Genomic DNA, 26615 nt, shown 5'->3' with positions numbered 1-26615 from the left:
GGAGAAAGCCAGGACCAGCAGACTTGAGCCAGGAACCTTCTCAGCTTAGCTGGACCCCCGCCCCAGGAGCTGATCTCGGGGTGATTTATGTTCACATTTCCTTCCAGATTCTGAATGAGTCTTTTCTTCGTGGCCTTCCAGCTGTGAGAAGTCCCTGCAGAGATGAACAGCAAGCACAAAGAGCCTCTGTCACCTCATCAGTGGAGGATGGAGAGTGTCCATTTACTCTGGGTCACTTATCTGATCAACCAGCACACTGTTAGTGGTTTTGCAAAAGGCCCTTTAGTGACGTATGTGCTGCTATATATTTTAATAGCACCCTCAAACTCTGGAGCCAGGTTGGTGTTTTTAAATCACCTCATCTTGCACCCCAAAGATAACTTTTATTCTTGGAGTCTAACTCGTGCTTTGCTGTTCAAAATAATCCTCAATTAACTTTTACTGATCCTTGGTCGTTTTAGCTTTTCTCCCTCGCTGAAAAAAGTCCACATTTTAACTTAAAATTACCAAAGAAAAAAACTGAATTTTAAGATAATTTTTAGGCATCTTCCTGTTAGAAAGCAGTTCTTCCTCCCCACCATCACCCATTGCTTGCTCGTAGTGGATTGTGTGATGAGTGTTTGTGTTCTTTGTACTCTTTACCCAAGTAAAAAGTGAAGTAATTATAACTTCCACCTGCCTAAAATGATTTTCACATCTAGTTTTATTTTCAGAGGCTCAACCCTCAGCAAAAGTCATTAAACAAACAACAACAAAAAATTTACACAACTGTAAAATCAGCCTGCTTTTATTCCACGACATGTCAAATATTTTACATGGAACAAAGAGGAGCGAGAGTGTTTCTACCAGAGAAAATTAGGCACATGAGGTTAAATATTTCACATCCCCAGAACATTATTTTAACAGTTTAAGAGTTGTAAGTGTTGTGGATGCAATCTGCTGAGCCTTTGTTCATGTTCATTTAACGATGCGCTCACACTACTTCCACACACACTTTTAATTTGTACACATGCTCAGCAGGTTAAAAAAAAAAAAAAAATTTTTTTTAAAATCATTGATATCTGATTCACTCAAACAAAAGTAAAATAAAATGCTTTACAGTTCAGTTTTAAATAGGCAAATCTGTCAGATGTACTGCTCACTTACTCACACACCATCGTTGACTATATAAAAGCAAGAGCTTAAGACACGAGTGCTACGTGGCTACAGATCGTACTTTAAAACAAAAATGACTAAAAAAAAAAACCAAACCACCTTTTTTTGGCCATAAAAATACAAAATAAGATCTTTCTCAAATGTACAAACATGGCCAAACGTCTTCACTCTTTCAACATGCTCTAGCAGGACGGTGTATACATTCATCAAACATCTGCTTTGTTTACAATTATTTCTTTACTTTACACACACACGGTCATCCTGAAGTCTTCTCACAGCTCCGTCTATAATTCCAGACTCGCCCGATGGTCTGAAGTTTAGGGTTAAAGAAAGATTTCCTTCTCTTTTTTCTGTTTGGCAATGTCCTTGGGGAAAGGAGGTGGAGCTGGTGGAGTAGTGTCGCTGCTCCTCCGTCTGTTGAGGTTCTGAGGCGTCTTCACGTTCTGGACAAATGCTGGAGGACTGAAAGTATCTGAAGGAAGAAAGAAGACAAATCCAGCACTCCAGGGAAATAAAAGCTCAAATTCAGTGGTGTTTATCACTGAGGGAGCAGTTTGTACAGGTGTAGCAGTGCAACCCACTGCAATGACCACATTTCTAATTTTATGTCCCTCCTGTTTATGAGACATGAGAGCAGGATCTCATTATTAGGACCTCAGTCACGTCCGTTCTGTGCCACCAAACTGAAAAGGTACAAACTCTCCACAAGAGGGTGCTGCTCAGTCATTCGTGAACTAAGGATGAACACTACAAATACGATCACGGGCGTTGCCACTCGTTGCTTTTACTCTGGATCCATTTCTGTATAAATGCAAGGTGGCCCACATCATATTGCAGGTAAACTGCTGTCCTGCAGGAACTACATCACTATTTGTGGAGGAAGTTTTGCGCTTTTGGCTGGACTCTGAATACAACTACTTAATGTGATGTGGATGGCTGATTCTTCACAGTTATTCGCATCACAACCAGATTACAGAAGTTACAGGAGTAACTGCCAAACTGAGCACACACACACAAAATGAACATGTGTCCTGTCTTATTGCAATTTTACTGCCGTGTTAACACAAAAAAAAAAGTTGCTTGGAAGATGGCAACTGACTGCTAGCGGTTGTAGACCTGGTCTCAGTCACATTTCAAAGGCAACGAGTTCACAAGTTCAGTGCACACAGTCACCATAATTCTAGTTAAAAAAATATTGACAAGTGAAATACTGAAAAGTCAAATCTGCTCCCTCCATCCAGTCTTTTAAATCTAAACTTAAAACTTGTTTATACTCTCTGGGATTCGAGTCTGATTTGCTCATTGTGTCTCCTGCAGCTTTTCCCAGCCATGACTGTGCACGTTTAGCACATACTGAGATCTATTTTACTTATTTCTTAGCCAACCAAGTAAAAACATTTTTTTTTACATTTTTCTCCGGTCGTACCTGTATTTATGATCCTTTGAGGACTGGTTTTTCTCTGGAACCTCAGACTTCCTCCTTCTTTCACCGTCACCTGGATGGGCGCCACCTCGCTCAGGTCTATAGAGGCTGGAATTAGAAACACAGTGAGAAATGGTTTCAGTTCACAGCCATGTGGTGTAACAGCTGGCTTCAGATTAAGTGTTGATAAATATTTTTCAAACTTCAGGTTTTAAACGTTAACCTATTTCCTGACCTGCGCTCTGGGCCCTCTTGTGGGTTTTCTTCTTGGAGACTTTGTCCTTCTCCTTGGCCAGTTTTGTGGGGATCTTCTGCTGCACGGGTACAGGTTTGAGCGCCTGGTTGGTGGTGCTGACCAGGTTGGGGAGCAGACTGGGTTTGGCCGGGTGTATGCAGATGCTCTCCCTGCGCGGTGGAACTTTTGGGGGGATTTCCAGAGAATCGAACGGTTTTGTGTAGAGTTGTAGCGTTGAGGTCAGAGTGCCTCCGTTCACTGTGCTTCCCCTGAATGACGAGTACATCAAACACTTCGGAGGGAAAAAAAATAAATACGCAATTTAAATTTTCTTTCACATTTGAATTTGCCTTGGTGTAATGTTTCCTCACTAGATCGTACTTGGAGATTGTATTTCCTTTTGTTTAGCTCAGTGGACACAAAAAAATGGCCACATGAATACACAATCACACCGTTAATGGTGATAAATGTTGCATTCATCTAATTTCAATCCCATTCCTCACCTGTGTGGGATCGTCGTAGCTTGGCATGAACTTCTTCTTAAATTTATCTAAGCGCTCCTTGTCTTGTTCCAGCCGCTCCTTTTCTTTTTCCAGTGATCTTGTGGTCTCCCTCAGTCTCTCCAGGTCCTGCTGGTATTCTTTTTTCAGCACGTCGAGTTCGGTCTTCTCCTCGCCGAGCTTCTCCTCAAACTTCCTGCACTCCTCCTCCTTCTGCTTCAGCTGAGCCTCCTGAACCTCCATCTGGCGCCTGAGCCGCTCCTTCTCCTTCTCCCAGTGCTGCTGCTCCTCTCGAAGCTGCGCCTGCTGCTTGCTCAAGCTGTTGAGTTCCTCCCTCTGCTTTTCCAAGCTGCGCTGCTTCTCGTACTCATACAAAGCGTTGCTGAAGGTAGCAGCCCGCTGGTTCTGCGACTGGAAAGCGTGCTGCAGCGCGTTCTGGCTGTCCTGTTGAGCAACGATTGCCTGCACGATGGAAAGTTTAATTTAGCCGGCTGATACCAAACAGAGAAACATCTGAATTTAAGATAAGCTGCTTTACTTTTAAGCTATAGAGCATCTGCCCGAGCATTATCACCCTGTCATAAACCTGTAAAGAGAAAAAAAGGGGGGGGGGGAGGCAAAAAAGTAACATTTATTCATGAATAAAACAGAGGAAACGATTGCAGTAACTAAGACGATAGATATGAGATTTTGACCTCAGCCTCGGTTAAATGTAGCAGCGAGGCATCGTGGAGTTCTTCATCAGCCTGGACGCAAAAAAAGAAAAAGCACAAACGGTGTAAATGTTCATGTTTCACCACAGGATGGACGTCAGGTTCTCACATCGTCTCACATCACTCACAGACTGTTCTGGGCCTTCGGAGGAGTGGTGCTGCTGCAGCTGGTCACTAAAGCTGTGGCTCATAGTCGGGGGACTGAAATTTTCAAGGTCATCAGCTTCTTCGCCATCTGAGAAAAACAAATCCTCTCATCATTCATATTCGATGTCACTGCAGGTTTTGGATGTCTTTGTTTTTAGCAGATCATGGGTAGTGGTTGTGGTACGTTTGAAAGAAGCGTATTGCCGATCTCTTGGATGTGAGACCAGTTGTGTCATGCTCACATCAGCTCTAATCGGTACAATCAAAAACTATGTAGCAGGGAGCCGACAGATTAAAGAGGGCACCACACACTTTCACCGATACCTCCATCAGGTAACTGAGAAAATTACAAGGCAGCTTTCCATTCACTGATGTCACCACAAGTTAAACATGTCACAGCTTTGATTCTGCATTAGCTGTGTTACTTTAGTATACATGTGTCCTATAAGAGCCACACACAAAGCAGGACAGCACATCAGTCTTACATTTCCAAGTGCTAGCTGCAGATTTACTATCTGCCACTCCTCCCCGTGCGTTACTCTCATCCACGGGAGCGTTTGTGTTGCTTGTCTTCAAGGCAAGCAGGTTCTGCAGGATTTCCACTGACAAAAGAAAAAGAAACAATTCTTTAATCTCTTCCTTAAAAGATAAGATCACTGCTGACTCATGATTCAACAGTGTGAGACGTGAATTTCACTTTTCCTTCAGCATACGTCTTCTACCTTAAAAACGCGGCTGTTTTCCAGCAACATCACACAAAACAACCGGAAACTACAACAAAACTGAGTCCACCTCCATCTCAGTCGCTCCCTCACCTTCGTCGATGGCTGTGTTCAGCAGCATCTCCCGCTGCTGGAGCTCGTTGGCGATTCCTACGAGATGCAGTCCATCACAGGGGGTTTCCTGCCCAGTCACATGTTTATAGAGAGCAGCAAAGAGCTGCTGCTTCTCTGTCAGACTTTCCTTTATGCGGTCGTCCCTCTCCTTAAGATGAACTAAAGAGCAGCAGAACACAACAAAAGCACTTTTTTTGCGCCATGAAAATAAATAAATCAGTGGAAACCTTTTATTCAGAGAAAAATAGACTTAGCACCAGCGATGGGAATAACGGCGTTACTTTTTTCCAGTAACGAGTAATCTAATTACTATTCCTATCGTTACAACGCCGTTACAGTTACTAACAAGAAAAGCGGTCCGTTACTATTTTTCAACAAACAGACGGTTGAAGCTGTGTTCAGCTTACCGCATCTTATATCAGTTGCACGGAAGTAGCTGCCTACGTAAGTAATCTGGACGCTACAGCTTTAAGCAGCTGCGGCGCTCCCGCGACGGTAATCACGATCACTGTCTAGCACACACCTGGAGCTAAGGGGGCAAAACGATCGCATGAGTGCTGCTGTTTGACTGAGGAAGAATAAAGTATTCGTGGTAAGCCAATCACATGACCACTTAAAGACAAAGCAAGCACTCTCTGCTTATGAAAAAAAAAAAAAAAAAACACCCCCCCCCACACACACACACACACACACACAAACAAACGGGAAGTTTTAGGAGAGAGAGAGAGAGAGAGCAGAAAAAGAGAGAGCGAGTTTTGAGATGTGAGAGATTTGTGACGTTTAGCGTGTTTGGAGTGTGTAGTTAATGTGTTGTCTTGTGTAGTTAGTGTGTAGTGTTGTGGATAGTTTTGTGTTGTGTGTCAGAACAATGAGGCGACTGCTGTCTCCAGGTAGAAACAGGAGTGATACACCTGCTGCTGTCAGACCTGCAGGTATCAGGCTGTGATGTTCTCCTTTATAGTGGACAGAAATAATTTTTTTGGAGTGGCACAAATAATTTGTGTGGCATCTTATTGAATGCAGAACAGCTGATTGTTCTGTAAATATATAATAATAATAATAATAATACATTTTATTTAAAAATAGCGCCTTTCAAAGCACCCAAGGACACTGTACAACAGATAAAAACACAAAACTGGAAATATACACAATAATAAGAATAACAGATAAAAGTTAGAGCATACAGAGGTTTAAACATAAGCAATTTTAAACAGATGAGTTTTGAGGGTGGACTTAAAAAGAGGGAATGAACTAATATTTCTGAGGTCAGGAACTAAAAGCCCTGCCCCCCCATTGTAATCAGACGAGCGGAAGGAACAGAGAGAGAAAGAGAAGATGAAGATCTGAGGCACCGGGATGGGAAGTTCATCTGTACTAAATCGGAGAGGTATGGTGGAGAGAGAGAATGAATAGCCTTAAATGTATAGAGGATTATTTTAAAATGGATGCGAAATTTAACCGGGAGCCAGTGAAGCTGCTTCAGGATTGGGGAGATGTGGTGGGTAGAGGAAGTCCTAGTAATAATACGGGCAGCAGAGTTCTGGACACGTTGGAGCTTGTTAATAGATTTTTGTGTAAGGCCAAATAATAGTGAGTTACAGTAGTCAATTCGAGAGATAACAAGATTATGGACGAGAATGGCAGTGGCATGAGGAGTGAGGAAAGGGCGGAGGCGATTGATATTACGGAGTTGGAAATATGCTGCACGTGTGACATTATTGATATGTGAATTAAAGGATAATGTGCTATCAAGAATGACACCCAAGCTTTTCACAGAGGGAGAGATAGGGACCAGCGAATTATTGATGGTGAGAGAGAAATTGTTAATTCTGGATAGCAGTCGTTTAGTGCCGACCAGGAGAAGTTCTGATTTATTGCTGTTGAGTTTAAGGAAGTTGGAGGAGAACCAGGAATTGAGTTCAGCTAAGCAGAGGATAAGGGAGGGTGGAGGAAGAGTAGAATCGGGTTTGGTAGAGAGGTAAAGCTGGGTGTCATCGGCATAGCAGTGGAACTGAATATTATATTTACGAAAAATATGTCAGAGTGGAAGAAGGTAAATGATGAAAAGAAGGGGCCCGAGGACAGATCCCTGGGGCACCCCAGTAGATAGAGGAGAAGGCTGAGAAGTGAAGGATTTTAATTGAATGAACTGAGTGCGGTCAGACAGGTATGATTTAAACCAGGCTAATGGAGTATGAGAGAGACCAATAGAAGCTAATCTGCTAAGAAGAATGGGATGGGAGATGGTGTCAAAGGCTGCACTCAGATCAAGGAGAATAAGGATGGAGAGGAGACCAGAATCAGCTGCCATAAGAAGGTCGTTTGTTATTTTTATAAGAGCAGTTTCGGTGCTATGCAGAGGACGGAAGCCAGACTGGAACTATTCGTAAAGGTTATTATCAGTGAGGTGTAGATGGACTTGTGAAGCAACTATTTTTTCAAGAATTTTTGAGAGGAATGGTAGATTGGAGATAAATGAAATGGTTTGAAATGGTTATTTAAAAAAATCGAGGTAAAAGGTAAATGGATGCAAATAACTTTATTTGCAAAACTTTAACTTTAAAATTGACAATTTATATTTGCATTTAAAGTTATGAAATATGATTCATTAAACATGTTTGTGGTTGTTACAGTAAAAAAAATATAACTTTTTCTACTCCGATTTTATGTTTTTTGTCTGATTTTAGATCAATTGTGTTAATACAGTATGTCAAAATGAAAACATAACTGTAAATTCAGACACGTGAGGTTGTGCTGAAAACAATGATACCAAACACGGCAAAGTAAATCGATTTTAAAGGTGAAATGTAGAGGAAACATGAAAAGTAGTTAAAAATGGTCAATTATACCCAGAGGGTTAAATGTTTTTTTTTCTTTTTTTTTTTTTTTTAAAGTAACGCAATAGTTACTTTTCAAGTAATTAATTACTTTTAGAATATTGTAACTCAGTTACTTTTTTGAAGAAGTAACTTGCCCAACACTGCTTAGCACACAGTGACTCTCGCTTTGTACACCTAACATTATAACAAGAAGAGAAAGGAAGAAGGTCGTTTTCCACACTCTTTGATCTTCCGGCTGGGACAGGTTGAAAATGCATTTAAAAAAATAAAATAAAATCTTAAGTAAAGAAGGTGGGTGAGCACAAACCCAAAATCAGTTAAAAACTGGCAAATCTCCAGAACAATTTCCAAAAATGCAATTTTTAAATCCTTTAAATCCCTTTCCTTTATGAAGATGTATGTAGTAAAATCAGATCACGTTTCCCTCAAATTAATTACTGCAAAAATGTCACACCGGAGGATTTGCCGAGCACAAAAGTGGCCGATGTTCTCGGCCGTCTTACCTTGAAACCTTTGCAGAGTAGTGATCATTTCATTGTACTGCACCTCTTGCTGATGACTGAAAAACACAGACAACCTACTCAGTATCCACTTTTATGTATCATTTTTAATTAGAATTTATACATTTTTATTTGTACAGGGACGAGAATATGACGTGAAGCGTGCCACTTTAACACATGCACAAGTGTCAATAAGAAATAATCTGTAAAATAAATATAAACACTAAGAAATAAATGGGTATGATCTCACAAAGACAACAAAAGCTGGCTGTTGGCTGCTTTAATGCTTTAACGTTCAAGTCTTTAGTAAAGAGACACCACACTTTGATCAGGGAGATGTTAACCAATGGCCAGATTTAAAAACAATTTAAATAATTGACTTGTTTTTAATTTAATAGGAAGGCTTTCACTCACCATGATTTAAGAAAAGGAATTTGTTTTATTTAGAAATAAAATGCATCAAATAAAATCCATCTATACCTTATCCTGGTCAGGGTCAGTCTAAACAGAGATCAACTTCTACCTGGAGAAACTGGAGGTTTCTTCCTGTTAGGGTTTCTTTTCTTCCCACAGCCGCCAAGAGCCATCTCAAAGGGGATTGTGTGATTGTTGGGGTGTTCTGTGTATTACTGTAGGGTATTCACGCTATAAAGCGCCTTGAGGTGACAGTAGTAATTTGGAGCTATATATAAATAAAAGTGAATTAAACTGAATCACTGTCTCCAGCAATGATTCCATCCTGATCTCCTGGAAGGACCCGCCCAAAACATCTCCCTTAGGAGGCTATTTAATCAGTGATGTTACCAAATTCTGAATGAAATGTAACATTTATACTGACTAACTTGCTAACTGGAAGGAAGCCAGAAAGGATCGATGGGTGGAGCGAAGGGTGAATCCCCAAGGACACATGGTCTAATGCTTTTATTTTTCAGGGCTGTGTCCATTTAATACTATACTATACAACTTTATAACACTTATTAATAAAAAGCATAGCATTATTAAGGCACTGCAAATTATTTAATCCCAACACTAATCATTAGCCAATGAGCTTCCCCTGGATAAGCTTCCCTGTGTGACGCCAATAAAAGTAGAATTGATCTTTAATTGAACACATTGATACTGAGCCTGCAACAATTTTTCTAAATCTTCATTCTAATATTTAGAGGTGACTCGAGCAAAACTCAGTCCCAGAGACTAAATTTGGTTACACATTTACACATGGTGACATATGTTGAATGCGACACATGTGAACAGAAGCAAACAGAGAACGCAACGGTGCATTCGCAGGCAGATGATAAAATCAAAATTTATAATAAATGTTTTTGCTGTACGTTTGATGATGCAAACTTTAGTTCAGACTGGTCCACCCATCAAGGAGGACCTGGGGTACATAGAGAACTATTGATACTACACTATGGTCATTTTAGTGAGATGACCTCATACCAAAGACTGCACTGGCTTCCTTTTTCCAGAAACTACGTCCATCGTTTGAACGTTTTTCCTAGAAGCACTCGGCTTACCGTTCCAACGCTTCTCGTATGATGGCCTCCCACGTGATGCGCTCCTCTCGAGAGCCCATGTGGATCTCATACATCTCCGGCAAGCCGACGGTTCGTGCACAAATGAGGAAAATAGCCTTCTCCTCCATGGCCACTTCTCTGACTATCAGTCTTTCAAGGGAGATGACTGGAGGTTTGTTATCCTGCATGAGGCGCAATCATAAACACTGATCTTATTATTAAATGCAGTGAAACCTTTTATGTATAAATGATACAGTAAATGGTGTGTAAACGGTGTCAGCCGTTAACGTTTGAGAAGAACTCACAACAGCAGCAAATACGAACTTCTGGTCTTTCTCTTGTAAGAGGAGCAGCACATCTGACAGCAGCACAGCATGGACGTCTGCAGGGGGAGATTAAAGCTGCTCAGCATCAAAACAACACAAGCACTTAATGCTGTGACTCAACAGGACTGCTCATCATCGCTTAATGACAAAAAAGTAGTTTTGCCGGTTGTCGGATTGTTTCGGATTTTGACAAAAGCCGCACTGAGAAGTCAAAGTGGTAATCCACTGAGCACTCAATCCTCAAAGTTTCATTAAAATCACACCAGAGTACACACACGCTCACCTCAGTTTACCGTCTGAGAAGAGAAGCAGAAAGAATAAAAATGAGGAAAAAAAGCCAAAAGCTCAGGTTTCAGGCTTGTTTAACATGAGACCTGCTGGTTTGTGATCTCATATTACAAGCTCAGCAGCTCAGCTCAAAGATCAAAATGTCTTAAACTATTGTCTCTCTGCACAGTCTACAAAATATAAAACAGAAATTTATAACATATAAATGTATAACTAAGAAAAATAAAAATGAAGAATTTATCGCAACAAATCAACATTGAAAACCAACATTTTCATTGAGAACTTTTATCCTTTTCAGGTCGGGACTCAGGAAAACTGACCGGACCGTCAGTCACTGTTTACTTTGGATATTTAGTAAAACGCAGACATACACAGACGCACGTCCACAGTCATCAGAGCTCGTCACACACCTTTCTGTTTACCAGATGACTTCCAGGTGACCGCGCCTTCATGCACCAGCTTCCTGTTGCCCTGAATCAGATCCTCCCTGCGGATGACCTCGCCTCCGTTCAGCCGCCCCACAGATTTTGGATCCAGGCGATAACCGATCTCTCTCACACGAGCGGCTTTCTCATAGTCTTTGACCTGAGCGTTCACCTGGGCGATGGTGTTTTTGATGCACTCCAAGGCTTCGCTGAGAGACCTGTGGTCGTCCGTGTCTGCTGTAAGAGCGAGAAATAAACGATCCAACCACCTTTATTTCTTTTTAAAACCCTGCAGCCAGCAAGGTGAGCAGATTTCACTAATTTCAGCTTGTAGACATGTTGCTTAGTTAAACACTGAAAGTCTCTTTAAGGTGGCTGTTGAGATTTTACCGTCGATGTTTTGTAGGAGTCGCTCCACCAGCACGGGATACTTTGTGATGCGCTGAGTCACCAACAGTAAGCAGTCGGAGATTCCCAACCTCCGCACCAGAGGCAGCTGACCTATTTTCTTATTTATAAAAAAATAAAATAAAAAACAAAGAAGTTTCATACATTTTAGAAACTTGATCAAATTTGTTACTGTATTTGCTTGTTCAAGAGATTACATTAGAGTACCAGATGTGTGACTGCCCTGTATGATTCATTTAAAGAGAAAGTCTCAAACACTGTTTGACAGTAGACAGCAAGACAGAGAAAGTGATACACACAACATGTTGAAGAATAAGAAAAAAAAAAAACATGCCGCTTTGTGTGGTTACAAAGAAACACACTGGTCAAAAACGCTGAAAATACATCAGATGTCAATGAGAAAAATAAATAAATAAATAATCGTACTGGATATCTATGCCACATCGTTTGATAGGAATGAAAATGATCAACCTGCAGAGGGGCTGAATTCAAAGACAGCCTGAAAAAGCAAAGTTCCAATGCAGTACCTGAAAACTCGTACTTAGTAATTTGTATTAAAGAACGCAGCTGACACAATGGTTCCTGTGACCTGATACTGTAAACACTTGATCTAAATTTAAGGATCAACAAAGCGGACCTGCTCTTGTTCTTCAGCTAAAATTTGAAGGAAATCATTTCGACTTGATGCGAACAGCGAGTGTGGATTTCTTACTCTGTCGAGGGCCTGCAGCCGCTTGTTGTTCTGGATCAGATCTTTGTAGATGCGGTCGGCTTCTAAGTGATGGCCGCAAAACATCCCGTAATAAGCCACCATCTGATCTCCTTTTGAACCTGAAAACTGAAATAATTCACGGGGGGGGGGGGGAGGGATATGAAGGCGTTAATACTAAACATGATGTGCTGAATTCACGCAACAACATTTTCCTGGTGTGTGGATGCTGGAAATAAGAGATTTTTTTTTTTTTAAAAAGGACATTGATATATGCTGATGTGCTGACTTGCGTTAAGATTTCACAGATCTGTGAGTTTACCTAGAAAACAACAACAGGTGTAGGCGTTATAATAAACATGAACCCTCCGTGTTAGCATCGAGTTACACTGGAAAAAGTTTTCCATACACTGTGTCAGAAGCAGAGGTTAGAGAACGAAGACTAACATTTCTACTTGTGTGAAAAATGAATATGAAACAGAAAAATTCAGATCCGAGCTTTCCTTCTTGCTTCCCAGCTGACCAATGACTGTAAAAATCATCAGAGGTGTCTGGATTTGCCCAACAACAAATTCAGCTCACAGAGGGATGCACTTAGACGGGCTCTACAGGTTAAGGCCAGTGAGCTCAAGGTCAGTGAGCCTGGCTCCAGGGACAGCAGGTCTACCTGCTCTCACCTCCGGCTCACCTTTGGGTATTGACCTAAAGAATAAGACTGAGTAATATGAGCAGCAGAACTGAGCTTCCTCTAAATGACACCTCATTTAAAGACAGGGTGAGGAGCTCTGTCATTTGGGAGAAGAGCAGCTAGTCCTCCACACTGATGACAGCCAGTTGAGATCAGGCATATAAGAAGATTACTTATCCCACATGAGCATTTGAGCATTTTTGACCCACTCCCAAACTACTTTGAGGGCCTATAACAGTGTGGCACTGTGTGGATTCTCATTTCTCACTCAGGAAATGTGTTGATAAATGGGGAGCATGAAAAAAAAAAAAGTGTGTGTGGGAATATGACGTCAGTGGCATTGCATCGTTCCTGCACGTATTTACTGCTCTTTGTTTGTGGGTCTGTGCCTTCAGTTTTGTCTTGAGTCACTGAAAAACTGCCCTGTTGGGTTGAGGTCAGACTCATTTGACTCATTTGCGCATTGAAGAATATCTTATTTCTTTGCCTTAAGAAAATATTGGGTGAACATCCATTCAGTTTTGCATAATCGGGCTAAATCTGGGCAGAGTGAAGAGCCCTGCGCGCTTCACAATTCATCCTGCTGCTTCTGTCATCTGTCCAAAAAAAAATAAAAAAAAATCTATTTCAGAACTGTGCACGCTCTCGTTAAAGTAAAAGTCTAATCTGGCCTTCCTGTTCTTGTGGTTTTTACCTTGTTATAATCCCTTTTTACCTCCATTCATGAAGCCTTCTCTTGTTTGTAGACCTTGATAATCACTCCTAGTGTGACTATCAAGGTCTGTCTGTGGTCTGTGGTTGTTAGGGCCTTTTTCAGTAGCTGAGCTGGTCAGTGCATTCCTTTTTCAAGAATGAACCAGACTGTTGGTTTAGCCACTCCTCTGATAGGCTTATTTTTGGAATTGGAATTTCAATCAGGAAAAGTCTGATCCTTCAGGATGTTGAACAACCTGTTTATTCTCCAATTTCAGGACCTTTTTCCCCCATTTGGACCTCTAACAAATGGCTTCCAGATTCCTGAAAGTATTTTGTGGAAGCTGACCTTACGCATCGCTTTGCGTTGTGTTACCATAAAAACTCTTAAAGCATTTTACCCTCAGGATGAGTAAATAATAAACATGTAAGCAGATACGGCGCACTGCTTTCCCAGCTTACCTGAGAGATGAGGACATCTGTTATCTGTGATATTTGGTAGTTAATCGGGTTTCCTTCCTCCTGACTCTGGTTTCGGCACATTTTGAGGCATTTGAGGAAGTGCTCGTGGATGACGAGTAGGGATTCGATGCCCAGGAAGAGCCTCTTCAGCCGACCCTCTTCTATCAGCTGGGACTGCCTCAGCTCGTGCATGAAGACCCCAAGAAGGATTTTTAAGGTGTGCACGAGGTGCACCTCGGTCTTGATCAATTCTAGGAAGTACATGAAGAGAAAATCTCTTGATAAAATATTCTTCTTTCTCAGCGCCAACCACTGTGACTCTAAATGTTTCCCCAATGCAGCGTAAAAGATAGGGTCAGCAGGTCAAAGCAGCGTTCAAAGGCAGACAAGAGAATTACTAATGTCATCGTACTTATTATCACAGCAGAAGTGTGTCTCAGCAAAAGGTCCTATGAGGTAAAGAGAGAATCCACCACCGCTGTTGTAATCATAATTATAGGCATTAGAAAGAGCTCTCAATTCAATGGGTGACTGACATGAGAAAATTCTGACACGCTGACAAACACAGGAATTTATGCGCGGATATATTTTGACAGGTTATAGAAAAATACCCATAAAGAGCAAAACAGCATTCAACATTTAGGCCTCAACTTGATTCAGTATAGCTCAGCATACCATAGATGATGTCTTGTCTTTTTATTTCGTCTTTGCTCAGGTTCTTTAGGTAGTTCTGGTCCACAGTCAGACTCCAGGAGTCTGCCTCCAAATTCTGGGCATCGGCTTCAAGCTCGAGTTGCAGCAGGGTATAATGGGAGTCTGGATGACACACACACACACGTTACATGAAACAAGGCTTGTGCTTTGTGGTCATATGAGTGCGTGTCAGTGATTCACTGCTGGTTACACAGGTTTTTTTGAATCTGCTTTTAATAACTTTTCTTTATATAGCAACAGATTTAGGTCTTTTCCTTATTTATATACAACTGCATACAAAAATATTAAAAGTGAGTAAAACTAAGCAGCACTGGACTGTGTTAAATATATTTATGGACAAGAACAACAAAGACTATAAAAGGTATTTTCACCCAGGAAGTTTCCACCATTATTTTCCGACTGTGACAGAAGTGAGGAGCTGTGAGCAGCTCCAGGTCGTGCTTGACCGACTGACCTTCGAGGTTGATGGGATCAGTCAAGTCCTCACTCGAGAGCTTCAACCGATCTCTCCAGCTATCGGTCTCCTCCATCTGTGCTAATTTGTCAATTTCTACTGAGTGAAAAGAAAGAAAAAAAAAACCCACAAAGGAACAACGTCACAAAGAATAACACAAACATCACATGTGTGGTTAGGTTTGAGTTTCTTCACTAGAAAACAGCCTATTTATTGTATCAGGAGTAAAACTAAACCTGGGGACGTACACACCTGGGGCTTGTGTTGCTGTAAGAAGAGAGGGGTTGATTTTGGTGTTTTTGGGTGGGGGGGTGGGCAGTCATGCGTGGACCGAGGAAGTTGGCTGAAAGGCCATTGTGGGCTGGGGGAGAAATACTCTCCCCAGGGCTGTGTGAGAGAGCAAAAAACAGTCTGTGAGAAACATGAGCAGAAAGATGAGGACTGCTAACAGACTAAAGTGTCAGGTGGTTAAAACACTGAATCTCTAGCAAATTTGCTACATCGCAAATGTCCCCCTGCTGCTGCTTTGTCACTAGCGGATTGCTGCTGTTACCCACAACTTGTTTGGAAGACTTCATTCCTGTCTGCAAACAGTCGCCAACTACTCTCTGAGCTGCCTCAAAGTAGAAGTGTGCAACTGAAGGCAAACATTCTTCATTTACTCCATTCACTCTATTCTTCATTGCAGATAACCCAATGGAAGGAGGCTTTCGATGTAGTGGTAATTCTCGGCCAGTAATTTCACGTAGCAACAGCAATTAAACCTCAATCAACCGGCCAATCAACCGGTCTCCAGGTCTGTGTGACTGGAGATTAAAGCAAACTACTAGAATATCAATTTAGACAGAAACTTTATGTAGTCAGGGCAACATGATACCGCTGAAGGTCACAGCGTGATTGCTTATTGCCATCTGTGAAGCCACAACTTAAACTTAAACACAAGTTTATCATTTTAGGGGAAATAAAGTAAAATATAACTTTATTATTCAGCTCTGAAATCTCTCTGTCCTCAGACAGTTACACAAAAAGACTTCCTACCAAAGAAAAAGAACAATATTGGCAGACAAGTGGTTACAAAACTAATCTAGTCTTGTGTAGAGGGAACTGGTTTAGCAAACTGTGACAACACAGCTCAAGTCAGACCAGCTTTCAGGCTAACTAAAAGAAGAAAAAAATTATGCAAGACAAGTGGAGCTGCACAAGTGATGTCATTTATTCAATTAACACAGGTACAGCAGCTGCTTGCACAAACACAGATCAACATTTCCTTTTATTCTTTGAAGGGTCATTTCGCTCAGCATTTTCCTCCTGACTCAGAGATCTGCATCTCTGCAGGGAGATGACTACGGACACATCCTTTTACACTCAGCTTTTCCTCGTCCCTCAAATGACTTTTTATCATATTCTTTTCTGTGACCCCGAGTGACTCATCTGCTTCTAACACTTCTGCCTCGCTTGTTTTCCAACTTAAGCGTGTCACCGTTTCCCTGAGACAAGGGGCGGGGGAAGGGAGGGGGGTGCAACACAGAAAAAACACTTAAATTGGTGCACAGAAACAAAAGGAGGAAAAAAAGTATATGGGGGCCAGCTGGCTGGCAGTGTGCGCATGCTAATGGGTGCTTAAGTGTCAGCAACAACAATCTACTGGTCTTTGCACACACACCTACATGTGTTTAATCAGCAGCAGCAAAGCCTGCTGGAGGTCTGACAAAAGAATGAACAACGCAATGAAGAAAATGATGATGGGAGTAAACGTCAAAAACAGTCACAATTTTAGCAGCAAAGATCTGTATTTTACTGGTTTCCCACCACACCCAAGCTCAAAGCTTCATCATTTCACCCCACAGTTTAAGGAGGAAAGGCAGCAGCTGTTCAAAGCCAGACACACCTAAAGCACACACACACACACACACGTTACTATGACACAACTCATAAACACACACAGCTCTCGCCTGCAAACTTATGTCTTTTTTTTTTCTTTGGTAAAACAAGAAGAAATCTAAACTTATACTTGCAGCACACTCTTCAAAGAAGCAGTTTCGGAGCCTCAACATTATTCTTTTGGCTGCCATCATGTTATTTATTTGTAGAACCAGAAGTGATCTTTAGGATACAGAGCTACAGCATGAGCCAAGCAAGTTAGAAGTTAAAGGCAGTGTACCTACCCATTTACTTTGACTGTCTCTAACATTTTATATATCAGGAGATAAGTATATTTAACAAAAATAATCTGGAAATACAAGCTAGGATGAACTACAAAATGGGGCATATTGAACTTAATTCACAAAAAGTCAAAATACAGAAGCATTGTGTGGAAAAACTCAGTAACCCGTTACTGCTTCCACAGAAATTAAGAGTGCGAGACGTAGGTCTGCTAATAAAAAGCAACTCATTGATAATAAGCAGGTGTTAGCACCTCTAAAAAGATGTTTTGCTAGCAATCTTAAAGAACCAATTGCTGCTGCCCATCAATCTGGGAAAGGCTATAAGGACATTTCCAAACAATCGAACTGCATCTTTCTGTACTGCAAAAGATTATTCACATGTAATAATGTGAATAATAATCTTAAGGTCAGACAGTGCAATGCTCAGAGAAACCGCAAAAAAATCCAAGAGCTCTCTCTCAGACTCTGGAAGTCTCAGTTAGCATGTTAAATGTTAAAGTTCATAAAAGTTCATGACAGAGTAATTGGAAAAAAAAAAAAAAAACTGAATACACTTGGCTTGTTTGTCAGGTATGCCAAGAGAGTGAGTGCACAGCTGAGGTTTGCAAAACTCCATCTGAACAGATGTCCTTTGGACAGCAGAGATGTTTGGCTGTAAAAAAACAAAAAACCAAACACAGCACATCAGTAGAGAGCTGAGGATTTGGGCACCTTGCAGTCACTGAGTGCACCATGATGTATACCAAAGTATTTTAGTGTCAAAGAGTGAGGACATCTGCCCAACAGCTAAAGCCTGACTGAAAGTGGGTCATGAATGACTGACAGAGTCAGTCACACTGATTCTTAGGTTTTATTTTCAGAATCCAGAGCTCAACCTTATTGAAATGCTGTGGTGGGACTTTAAGAGAGCTGTGCATAAACGAATGTCTGCAAACCTCAATGAACTGAAGCAACATTATAAAGAGGAGTGGGCCAAAATTCCTCTGCAGCGATGTGAGAGGCTGATACCATTACTTCAGGTTACTGCTGCTGAAGGTGGCTCTACCAGCAACTGAATCACACACGGCATCTGCATATTTGTTTATTTTTTTGATTAATAAATTGGATGTACATAAGATGTAATCAGTTGTTGTTCATCTGAAGTTGTATTTACTCAATTTACTCAAGACCAGATAAGGGCGAGATATCTTTTATGATGTCCACATAAATCAAAACGGTTACAAAATAAACAAAAGTGAGAATACAAAGACAGCATCATGCCTTACTGTATCATGTTACAGCACTTTCTTTAAAAACCAGCTTTTAAGCTGCATGGCATATGGTTATCTATGTAGTGGCTGTATCATTCAACAGCTCGTTGAAGGCAGAAGCCACACCTCAAATGATTCACCCACATGGGGCGGAGAGGGAGCAGAGCAGCGTGAAATACAGGTCGTTCTCTGCAAGGAAATAAAAACAAAAAACAAGACTGGCAAGTCTGCCGAGTATTCTGCAGAGGACAGAGACGGGAAAATACTGGTGAATGATGTGTTTGAAGAGTAGCTTTACTCAGACTTACAGCAGCATAGCAACAGGAGGACTTCTCCTGGCAAGACAGCCCCAGCAAGGCCACCCACAGCTCAGAGCCTGAAGAGGCCACAAATCCAGTGATCCATTTGCTCTTGGCCCTCATAAAACCCAAACAACGTACATTTCACACATAACTACAGTAGAAAATATGATCAGAGAGAGAAATACTGCAGTGCCTGCTCATGCAGCCTTGACACACAGTTTACTTATTGACTAGAAACAGGGTGTTTTTAACTCCACTGCAGTGTGCTGTAATCGCATGCCAATGTGTTTCCGTCAGTATGAAGAGGTGAATCTGACCTTTACTGAGTCCTCAATGTGAGGCTGGAGCAAGAGCATGCGTCTGCATCGTGGAGTTAGAGTCCCGGATAACCCAGAGCACGGCTACACCTTTAAATGTTACACCCACCTCAAGGCCTTCAGCTCCATTTGTGGTCTGAATTTATAAGATTACAGACGTTTACTGTATTTTCTCACCATTTCAAGCTGCTATTGGTTCACCTGAATTCATTAAAGTGTGTGAGACTAATTAATAAACCTTAGAAACCTTAAAGTATATTATGTGCAATTTTTAATACTTAAATATACTGTAAAACTAGGGCTGCTCGATTATGGCAAAAATGATAATCACGATTATTTTCACTGAAATTGAGATCTCGATTATTTGACGATATTTATTTAACAATAACAATGTATTGAATAATGACTTTAAAGATTGTCAAAAAATAATATAAAATAGTGTGCAAATACTGATAACAGTGCAAATGTTTGCAATATAAAAAATAAATGAAAAATGTAAACATCTATGTTTAGTGAACTTTGCAGTGTTGCTCTGTGGTGCAGCTACGATACTGTAGCAAAGTTTACACACTGTGTCTACTTGATCCACGTCTGACTCCGCAAACCCATAATGTTTCCACACCACTGAAGTTTTTTTTACCTCTCTTTTCAACCAACGGCAGTCACTCTCCTCTCCAAATAACTTCTGCTTAGCTTTCCGAGCTTCCCTAGGATCCTCTTAATCAGTGGTTCCCTATCCCCGGGCCTCGGACCGGTACCGGTCCGTGAGTCGTTTGGTACCAGGCCACGAGAGTTGAGGCTCAGGTGTGAAATGTATGGTTTTCAGGGTTTTTAAATTGGTTTTCAGTGTTATTTTGTTATCGTTTACTCGGTTTTCCTTGGTCTTTTCACGTGTGTTATGAATAAATTTTCTTTTTTCCCAGTACCGGTACTAGTTTTATTTTGTTGTATTTTTCCGCGACACCTTAAAGGCCGGTCCATGAAAATATTGTCAGGCATAAACCGGTCCGTGGCGCAAAAAAGGTTGGGGACCGCTGCTCTTAATTGTTGTGACACGTGTTCAAAATACAGAGAGGTGCGCTCGATTTGCCACACGGAGCAGCACGAGAGTAAAGCACGAGGGAGGGGCTAATAATCGACTCAGTCATTTTTAATGATCGTTGAAAGCCCAGATCGTAATCGTGATTAAAATTCGATTAATTGAGCAGCCCTATGTAAAACAATATAAAAAACAGTAGACCGATTATGCTGCTTTAACGCCTTTCCAACACTCATCTGCAGCTCCCTTAAATGTCAACAAAAGGCCCTTTTAGCCGCTCCATTATTTTCTATAACAGATGGATTACTATAATTGATTGAATAGACTTTACTCCGGGTGCCCTTCCTTCACTAAATCTCGAGCCTGTAGTGGGACCTGTAGTACAAATGACTGGTGGGCAATACAGCCGCTAATCATCCCATCATATTTCAAGAAAATCTGTGATAAAGATAAGATTGACGATATAGAAACAAAAATACTCAACATTCTCAGTGCTCACAGCATTTATAAGTGTAAGTAAATGAAAGGCCTTTTCTATTCTTCAATGAGCTACTGTCATTGATGACTCACCTAATACCTAATTTTAGGTGTGAACCTACTGAAATAGCAGCAGCATTACAATGCAACAGTAGGTCAATTCAATTTGACCTTCAATTCATGTGGAGGAAACCAGGCAGTGCTCGTCACCTGGCCTATACCATCTCTACAGTGAAGCATGGTGGTGGCAGCATCATGTTGGGGGGGGATGTTTTTCAAAAGAAAGATTAATGTAGCAACGTACAGAGACGTCCTTGACGAAAACCTGTTCCTCTTCCAACAGTATATAAAAAAGTCTCCGCAACTCTGAAAGTCTATGTGGCCAACAGCAGACAACATTATGCCCATATCGTGGCCTAAACCAATCATGAAGGTGCTGCTTAGAGTAGCTGAACACGCCGCTGAAGCATCGCAGCACTGACTCCGTGCTGCTGCTGTTCGATCGATTTGTGTGTCACGCGCATCTCTGCATAGATGCGCAGAGAGGGGAAATAACGTAGAGAATTCCCAAGATAATCCAATAGTGCACGGCGACACCTGCACATTCCACCAATGTGCTAATGTTCCGCCAAAAAAAATCCTAGGTTGGTACGACCAGCCGCAACTCTGAATGTCTGTGTGGTCAACAACAGACACACATTATGCCCATATCTTGGTCTAAACCAATCAGAGATAATCAAGGGCAGAACCTCTCAGATGTCCATGCCCAAGGTAAGATGTTCAGATACTGAGATGTTCAGTTCGAAGCCTTTGAGGCACTTTTAATTTTGACTTTCTTTTTATTTTATATATCTTGAGATATTTTGAGTTTAAATTTCAGCTCAGTGAAACACTTTAAGCACAAGAACTTTTTCAGTACCGTATTTTTCGGGCTATAAGGCGCACTTAAAATCCTTTCATTTCCTCAAAAGTGTACCTTATTGTTGGAGCATTACGGCTAGCGGACCAAAGAAAAAAAGTTAGGCGCACCAGTAAGGAGTGGCTTCAGGACCACTCTAAATACCCCCGGGTCGCCCAGCCAGAGCCCAAACTTGACCCAGACTGAACATCTCTGGAAAATGGACCTTTAGAGGTTCTGCCAAAAAGAATGGGGAAAAAACTTGTAGCATCCCACTCAAAAAGACTTGATGCTGTAATTCAATAAAATATTGAGCAAAGGTCCATTTAATTTATTCCATTTTGGAATACGGCTGTAAACATGACAAAATGTGCTGCTTGATGTCACACAATAAGATTGAAAAAATATTCGCTTCCTTGGATTATTATTTTATTTTATCTTTTAAACCAGCTGCTTAAAGCCCTGCTTTTCCAACATGTAAGCGCATCATCCACTGTTTGCACTTCCTGTCATTATGAAGTGCAGCTAGCTGAATGCAGCTTGTAATGCTCAGCAGATTCATTTGTTTACATTTAGGCCACACATCACCAGCTGATAGTATCGCCTCCTTTGTAGCCTCAGTGTACGGTGTGTTTTTGCCAAACAAGTTTGTTGTTTCCAGTCTTCATCAGGAGTGGATTTCTTACATACTTTGCAAAGTTCTGTGCTTTATCGGAAATTGCTGAAGTAGCTCCCTTTTTAGATACTAAAACGTCATCGCAGGGCAACACACAACTCTTGCTATCAGACACGCCTGAGCTTTTTTCATTGTTGTGCAATACTGTAAATTTAGGCAGTTATCTGATACAATGGCTAGTACTGCCTATACCAATACTTATATCTTATAAAGTCAGCTTATGTAGGCGAGAGCAGTGTGTCATGATTTATGAGATGAATCATCAGTTTGCAAATTTTGAAAACATTTTCATGACAACTAAATCAGTTTTTTACTTTCCACAATTTGAGGTATATATTTTCATTAAATAATAATAATAATAATAATAATAATATGTTAACACAATTCAGTGGACTACATACTAAAGGTAGAGGATAGAAACAAAGTATTGATCTTATCGTGCCGATATTAATTTGATAATATCAATATTTGGCTCTATCCACCTACCTACAGTGCATACTGGGATATATAAACACATGATGATGTGAGCTTTATATCACGTAAAGATGTATTAATGATACGGTACAAAGCCCTTAAAAAGCACGTTAACATACCCAGGATATTTTTTCTTCTGATTCAACCATGAAAAGTGCTTTACAAACCCAAACATGGCCGCTAACAGCTGCATTTTTCAGTTTGAGTGCAGCTAGCCAAACAATGCAGAGTGAAAGTGGACAGTATATCTTTGGTTATTTAACATAAAACTCATTGTTGCAGCCAGGTGCAGATCAAAAATGGTCTTATTGTCCTTATTTTCCTCTGAGTTACAGATTCTGTCACTAGTTAGCCAACATAAACTAAGTCTATTAGTCACAACCAACCACATGATGTTGTTCAATATTGACAAATGGCGATAAACATGTTTTTAAAACTTAAACTTGGAGTATTTATTTCTTAAATCCAGCTTCACAGACAGTGTTACATCTACGTCAGTCTTCAAGAGCAGGGCTCCATGATCTAAATTTGCCTTTATATGATTAATGTTTCACGTCCTCTTTAAAACCTAAATAAATAATAATCACATCCTGCACAGACATCCATCCAGTTGTCAAGTGATGACGTATGAACCCTGCTTCCAGGCCCAAACTACTCTGTTTTTATTAAGGCTGTTGTGTTTTTAACATATTTTAATGCTTTGTATCTTGTTCTACTTAATCTGAACAAGCCCCTTAAAAAGTCAGTGATTACTGTCTGCCTCTCTGGGCTTTTATTACCACTAATTATCTGCAGCACGTAACTACAGCCCAGTCCTTCAAATTCTCAAATCTTCCCTTTTAAAATCACCAAAAATTGTCTTCAGCTCTAAGCTTTATGTACACAAAAACTTTGAAAGATTAACCTTTCAGTGAACTTAAACTTGCGGGTAAATTTGTGACTTCTATCATTTAATCCAATTTCAAGTGCTTCAATTTTACTCAGATAATAAACTTAATATGCCACTTCTGTAATTTTCCTACTACACCTGAACTCTTTCAGATCTTAATATGATCTAAATATGGCCACTTCTGGCTTCAAAAACCCCAAAATGGTAGCCAATAAAACGCTAGACCTGAGGCTGCGAATACCAAAACAAATGGTGTAATGACGTTGCAATGGCTACTTCCATCTTTCGTATACAGTCTATACTTCCAACTAGAACTGTTAAGCTTTGTTAAGCAGATTTAGATTTTTCCTTTTCTGATTATGTTTGGTTTGTCTAAAATTCTTAGTTCAAACTTACATCTAAAGTTTTACTGGTTTCAGACCTGCATAAACACGTCTATCAGAAATATTTTTCAGAGGCATTATTTAAAAACCACACATACATTGTTTTTATTTTTACTGTTACAACTTATATGCTTACATATACAACTAGCTTCTTAATGCTCTGTATTTTTTTGTTTTCTTTTTTTATCAGCCAAGGTTTAAAAACTTTTATGACTAGCCTACATTTCAGCGGACACCAAGATTTATCAGCAATTGTAATTTAGCTGACACTTGAGGTTTTTCAGTTGTATATGATTAAATTTATGGATTTCAGTCATTTCAGATACATTTCTTATTAAAATTTACTTATTTTTATTTTATGTTATTTTGGTCGACAGCTGGCAGAGGTCTACGTATCACTCCGCCAAAGGAAAAACGTTCCATTCCTGTGCGTTTTATTGGTTCGACGTTGTATATGAATATCACTCCGCGTATGGAATAACCCTATTTTTGTACGTTTTTAACGGTTATGGATTAATGTCACTGCGTAGCTAGTGACTTGACACCCCAAAAGGAAAGTTCAGAGAATACTCTTAATTTTATAGGATAGTTACACATGATAATTATAAACTCTCGAACTAAACTCCGACTACATTCTAATGTGAATGTGAGGTATGACAAGGTAACTTTAATTCAGTGCGTATGTTATTGAAGAACCTGTCATAGTGAATCTGCTTTCACCGAAAGGAACAGAAACAGGTGTAAAGCCAAGAGAGTCGAGAGAGAAGGGAGCGCCAACAGGTGACTGAACACGTATCCCAACCTTGTTTATAAAGTTTATGACTACTTGGCATACGGAGCTGAAGTTATGCTAATTTAGCGACCAAATTCAAGACAGTCAAGTCGAGTCAGTTTTCCTGCTCACGTCTTCTTAAATCTTTCTGTGTTCGCGACGCAGCGTTGCGTTTTACGGGGTTAGTAAGCTAATTTAGCTTGCTAACGCAATCCCTTCATGCTTGTTAACTACTTCTATCCACTTGATGCTCATATGCTAAACAATAATAGTTAACTCCGAGAACGGTTTCATCTTACCTGCTATTGAAATGATGCCGAAAGAACGAGAAGACAGGTTTTCTGTTATTTCCAGGTAAAGGTAAGCGAGATCAATCTTATCTGTCAGCAGCGCCCGCTAAAAACAACAGAGAGGATGTCTCCGAAGGAACAAGTGCACAAATAAGAAGGAAAAAAAATGGAGCTGATGAGGGAGGGAGGGAGGGAGGGAGTGTTTTAAAACAAATCCCAGCCTCCTTTGTGTAAACCCTCCTTCCTCCTCTAAGCATTGTGGGAATGTGCTGCTTCATAATACCTGATCTTCATACAGCAACTACCTCTTCTCTCAATCCTTAAATTAATACAGACAGCTGGCATCTGCTGCAGTTCACCTTACCAGTAAGAAACTCTGGTAGCCATTTTTAGTGAAAAACAACTGCTGTGAATAGTTACATGCTTTTATTTTGGCAAAAACAAGCACTTGTCCTTTGTGTAGGTTCAATCAGGTGTTGCAGGTAGGAGCTCAGCTAGCATAAATGAGACAGCATTTCTTTAATTTATTTTGCTTGCTAAAGCAACTGTCTTGAGGGTGTGTGTCTGTGCGTTTTTGGTAAGCTAATACTAACAGAAGTTATACTACACTCAGTGTCTAGAAGGTATTTTGGACAGAAGACAGAGGACAAGGAGATTTGGTGGTAGAACAAGGAAATTCAGTAAAGTTTTCAAAGGAAGAGCTCAGCAAAGACAAAATGAGATGAAGGGAGTAGACAGGGGTGGTGGCAAAGGAAAAGGCATATAATGAGTTTAATGTGAGCCTGGACACTAAGGAAGGAGAAAAGGCAGAGATCGAGCTGAAAGGATGTGCAGCTGGTTAGGATGATTGGATGGAGATGGAAATGTACTAAGGAGTGAAGAGAGTGTGCTGAGAAGATGGAAGGAGTACTTCGAGAAGCTGATGAATGATAAAAATGAGAGAGAGAGAGGAGGAGAGAAGGAAGAAAGTTAGTGATGTGCAAAGAATTAGTATAGAGGAAGCAAGCGCTACAGTGGTTATGGACAGACTGACAGATGAGGTCAGACAGGAGTCTCCTAGGAATTACCTATGATGTTTGCAGATGAGTGATCTGTGGTGAGAGTAGGGAGCAGGTGGACGAGAGCCTGGAAAGGTGGAGATATTCTCTGGAGAGAAGAATGAAAGACAGTAGAAGCAAGACACAATACATATGTGAATGAGAAGGAGACAGGAGTAACAGTGAAGCTGCAAGGAGGAGAAATCGTGAAGGCAGATAAGTTTAAATTTGGGGTTGACCATCCAAAGCAACAAACCGTGTACAAGAGAGTGCAGGCTGGGTGGAGATGGTGGAGATAACAGCAAAAGTAAAACTAAGGTTTATGAGATGATAGTGAGACCTGCTATGATTTATGGTTTGGAGACGATGGCACTGACAGAGAACCAGGATGCCAAACTGGAGTTGGTAAAATTGGAGATTTTCATTGGGAGTCACCACGATAGTCGGGATTAATAATGAGTACATAAGAGAGGCGGCTCAGGTTGAGCGGTTTGGAGACAAAGAGGTATGTAGAGGTACATGACAGAGGAGGGATAGTGAATTTATTAGACAAAGGATGTTGTAGATGGAGCTCCCAGGAAGAAGGAAAAGAGGAAGACCACAGAGAAGA

General features: G+C 40.7%; 1 protein-coding gene across 3 annotated transcripts; it reads right to left on the bottom strand.

Annotated features, from left to right (window-relative positions):
- Positions 1–771: 771 nt before the first annotated feature.
- arhgef18a (rho/rac guanine nucleotide exchange factor (GEF) 18a) lies at positions 772–25136 on the bottom strand. Of its 3 annotated transcripts, none has more exons than XM_042226601.1 (20): positions 24978–25136; positions 15289–15423; positions 15037–15135; positions 14544–14684; positions 13869–14119; positions 12029–12154; positions 11299–11416; positions 10894–11145; positions 10175–10251; positions 9870–10051; positions 8353–8408; positions 4989–5168; positions 4659–4775; positions 4155–4261; positions 4009–4059; positions 3852–3899; positions 3317–3775; positions 2814–3105; positions 2582–2686; positions 772–1627 (listed from the first exon to the last, which is right to left on the bottom strand). In XM_042226601.1, exons 3-20 carry the CDS (start codon positions 15110–15112, stop codon positions 1479–1481), a joined length of 2787 nt encoding a protein of 928 aa, XP_042082535.1. In that variant the 5' UTR covers positions 15113–15135; positions 15289–15423; positions 24978–25136; the 3' UTR covers positions 772–1478. The 3 variants fall into 3 exon arrangements, with proteins under 3 accessions (XP_042082535.1, XP_042082534.1, XP_042082536.1); XM_042226600.1 differs by having other exon boundaries at positions 15037–15132; XM_042226602.1 differs by having other exon boundaries at positions 10894–11142; positions 15037–15132.
- Positions 25137–26615: the final 1479 nt, after the last annotated feature.

The sequence above is a fragment of the Haplochromis burtoni genome, unplaced genomic scaffold (genome assembly GCF_018398535.1).
Source record: "Haplochromis burtoni strain Fernald_Lab_line unplaced genomic scaffold, NCSU_Asbu1 Contig_219, whole genome shotgun sequence".
Lineage (NCBI taxonomy): Eukaryota > Metazoa > Chordata > Actinopteri > Cichliformes > Cichlidae > Haplochromis > Haplochromis burtoni.
This window is presented reverse-complemented; position numbering and strand designations above follow the sequence as displayed.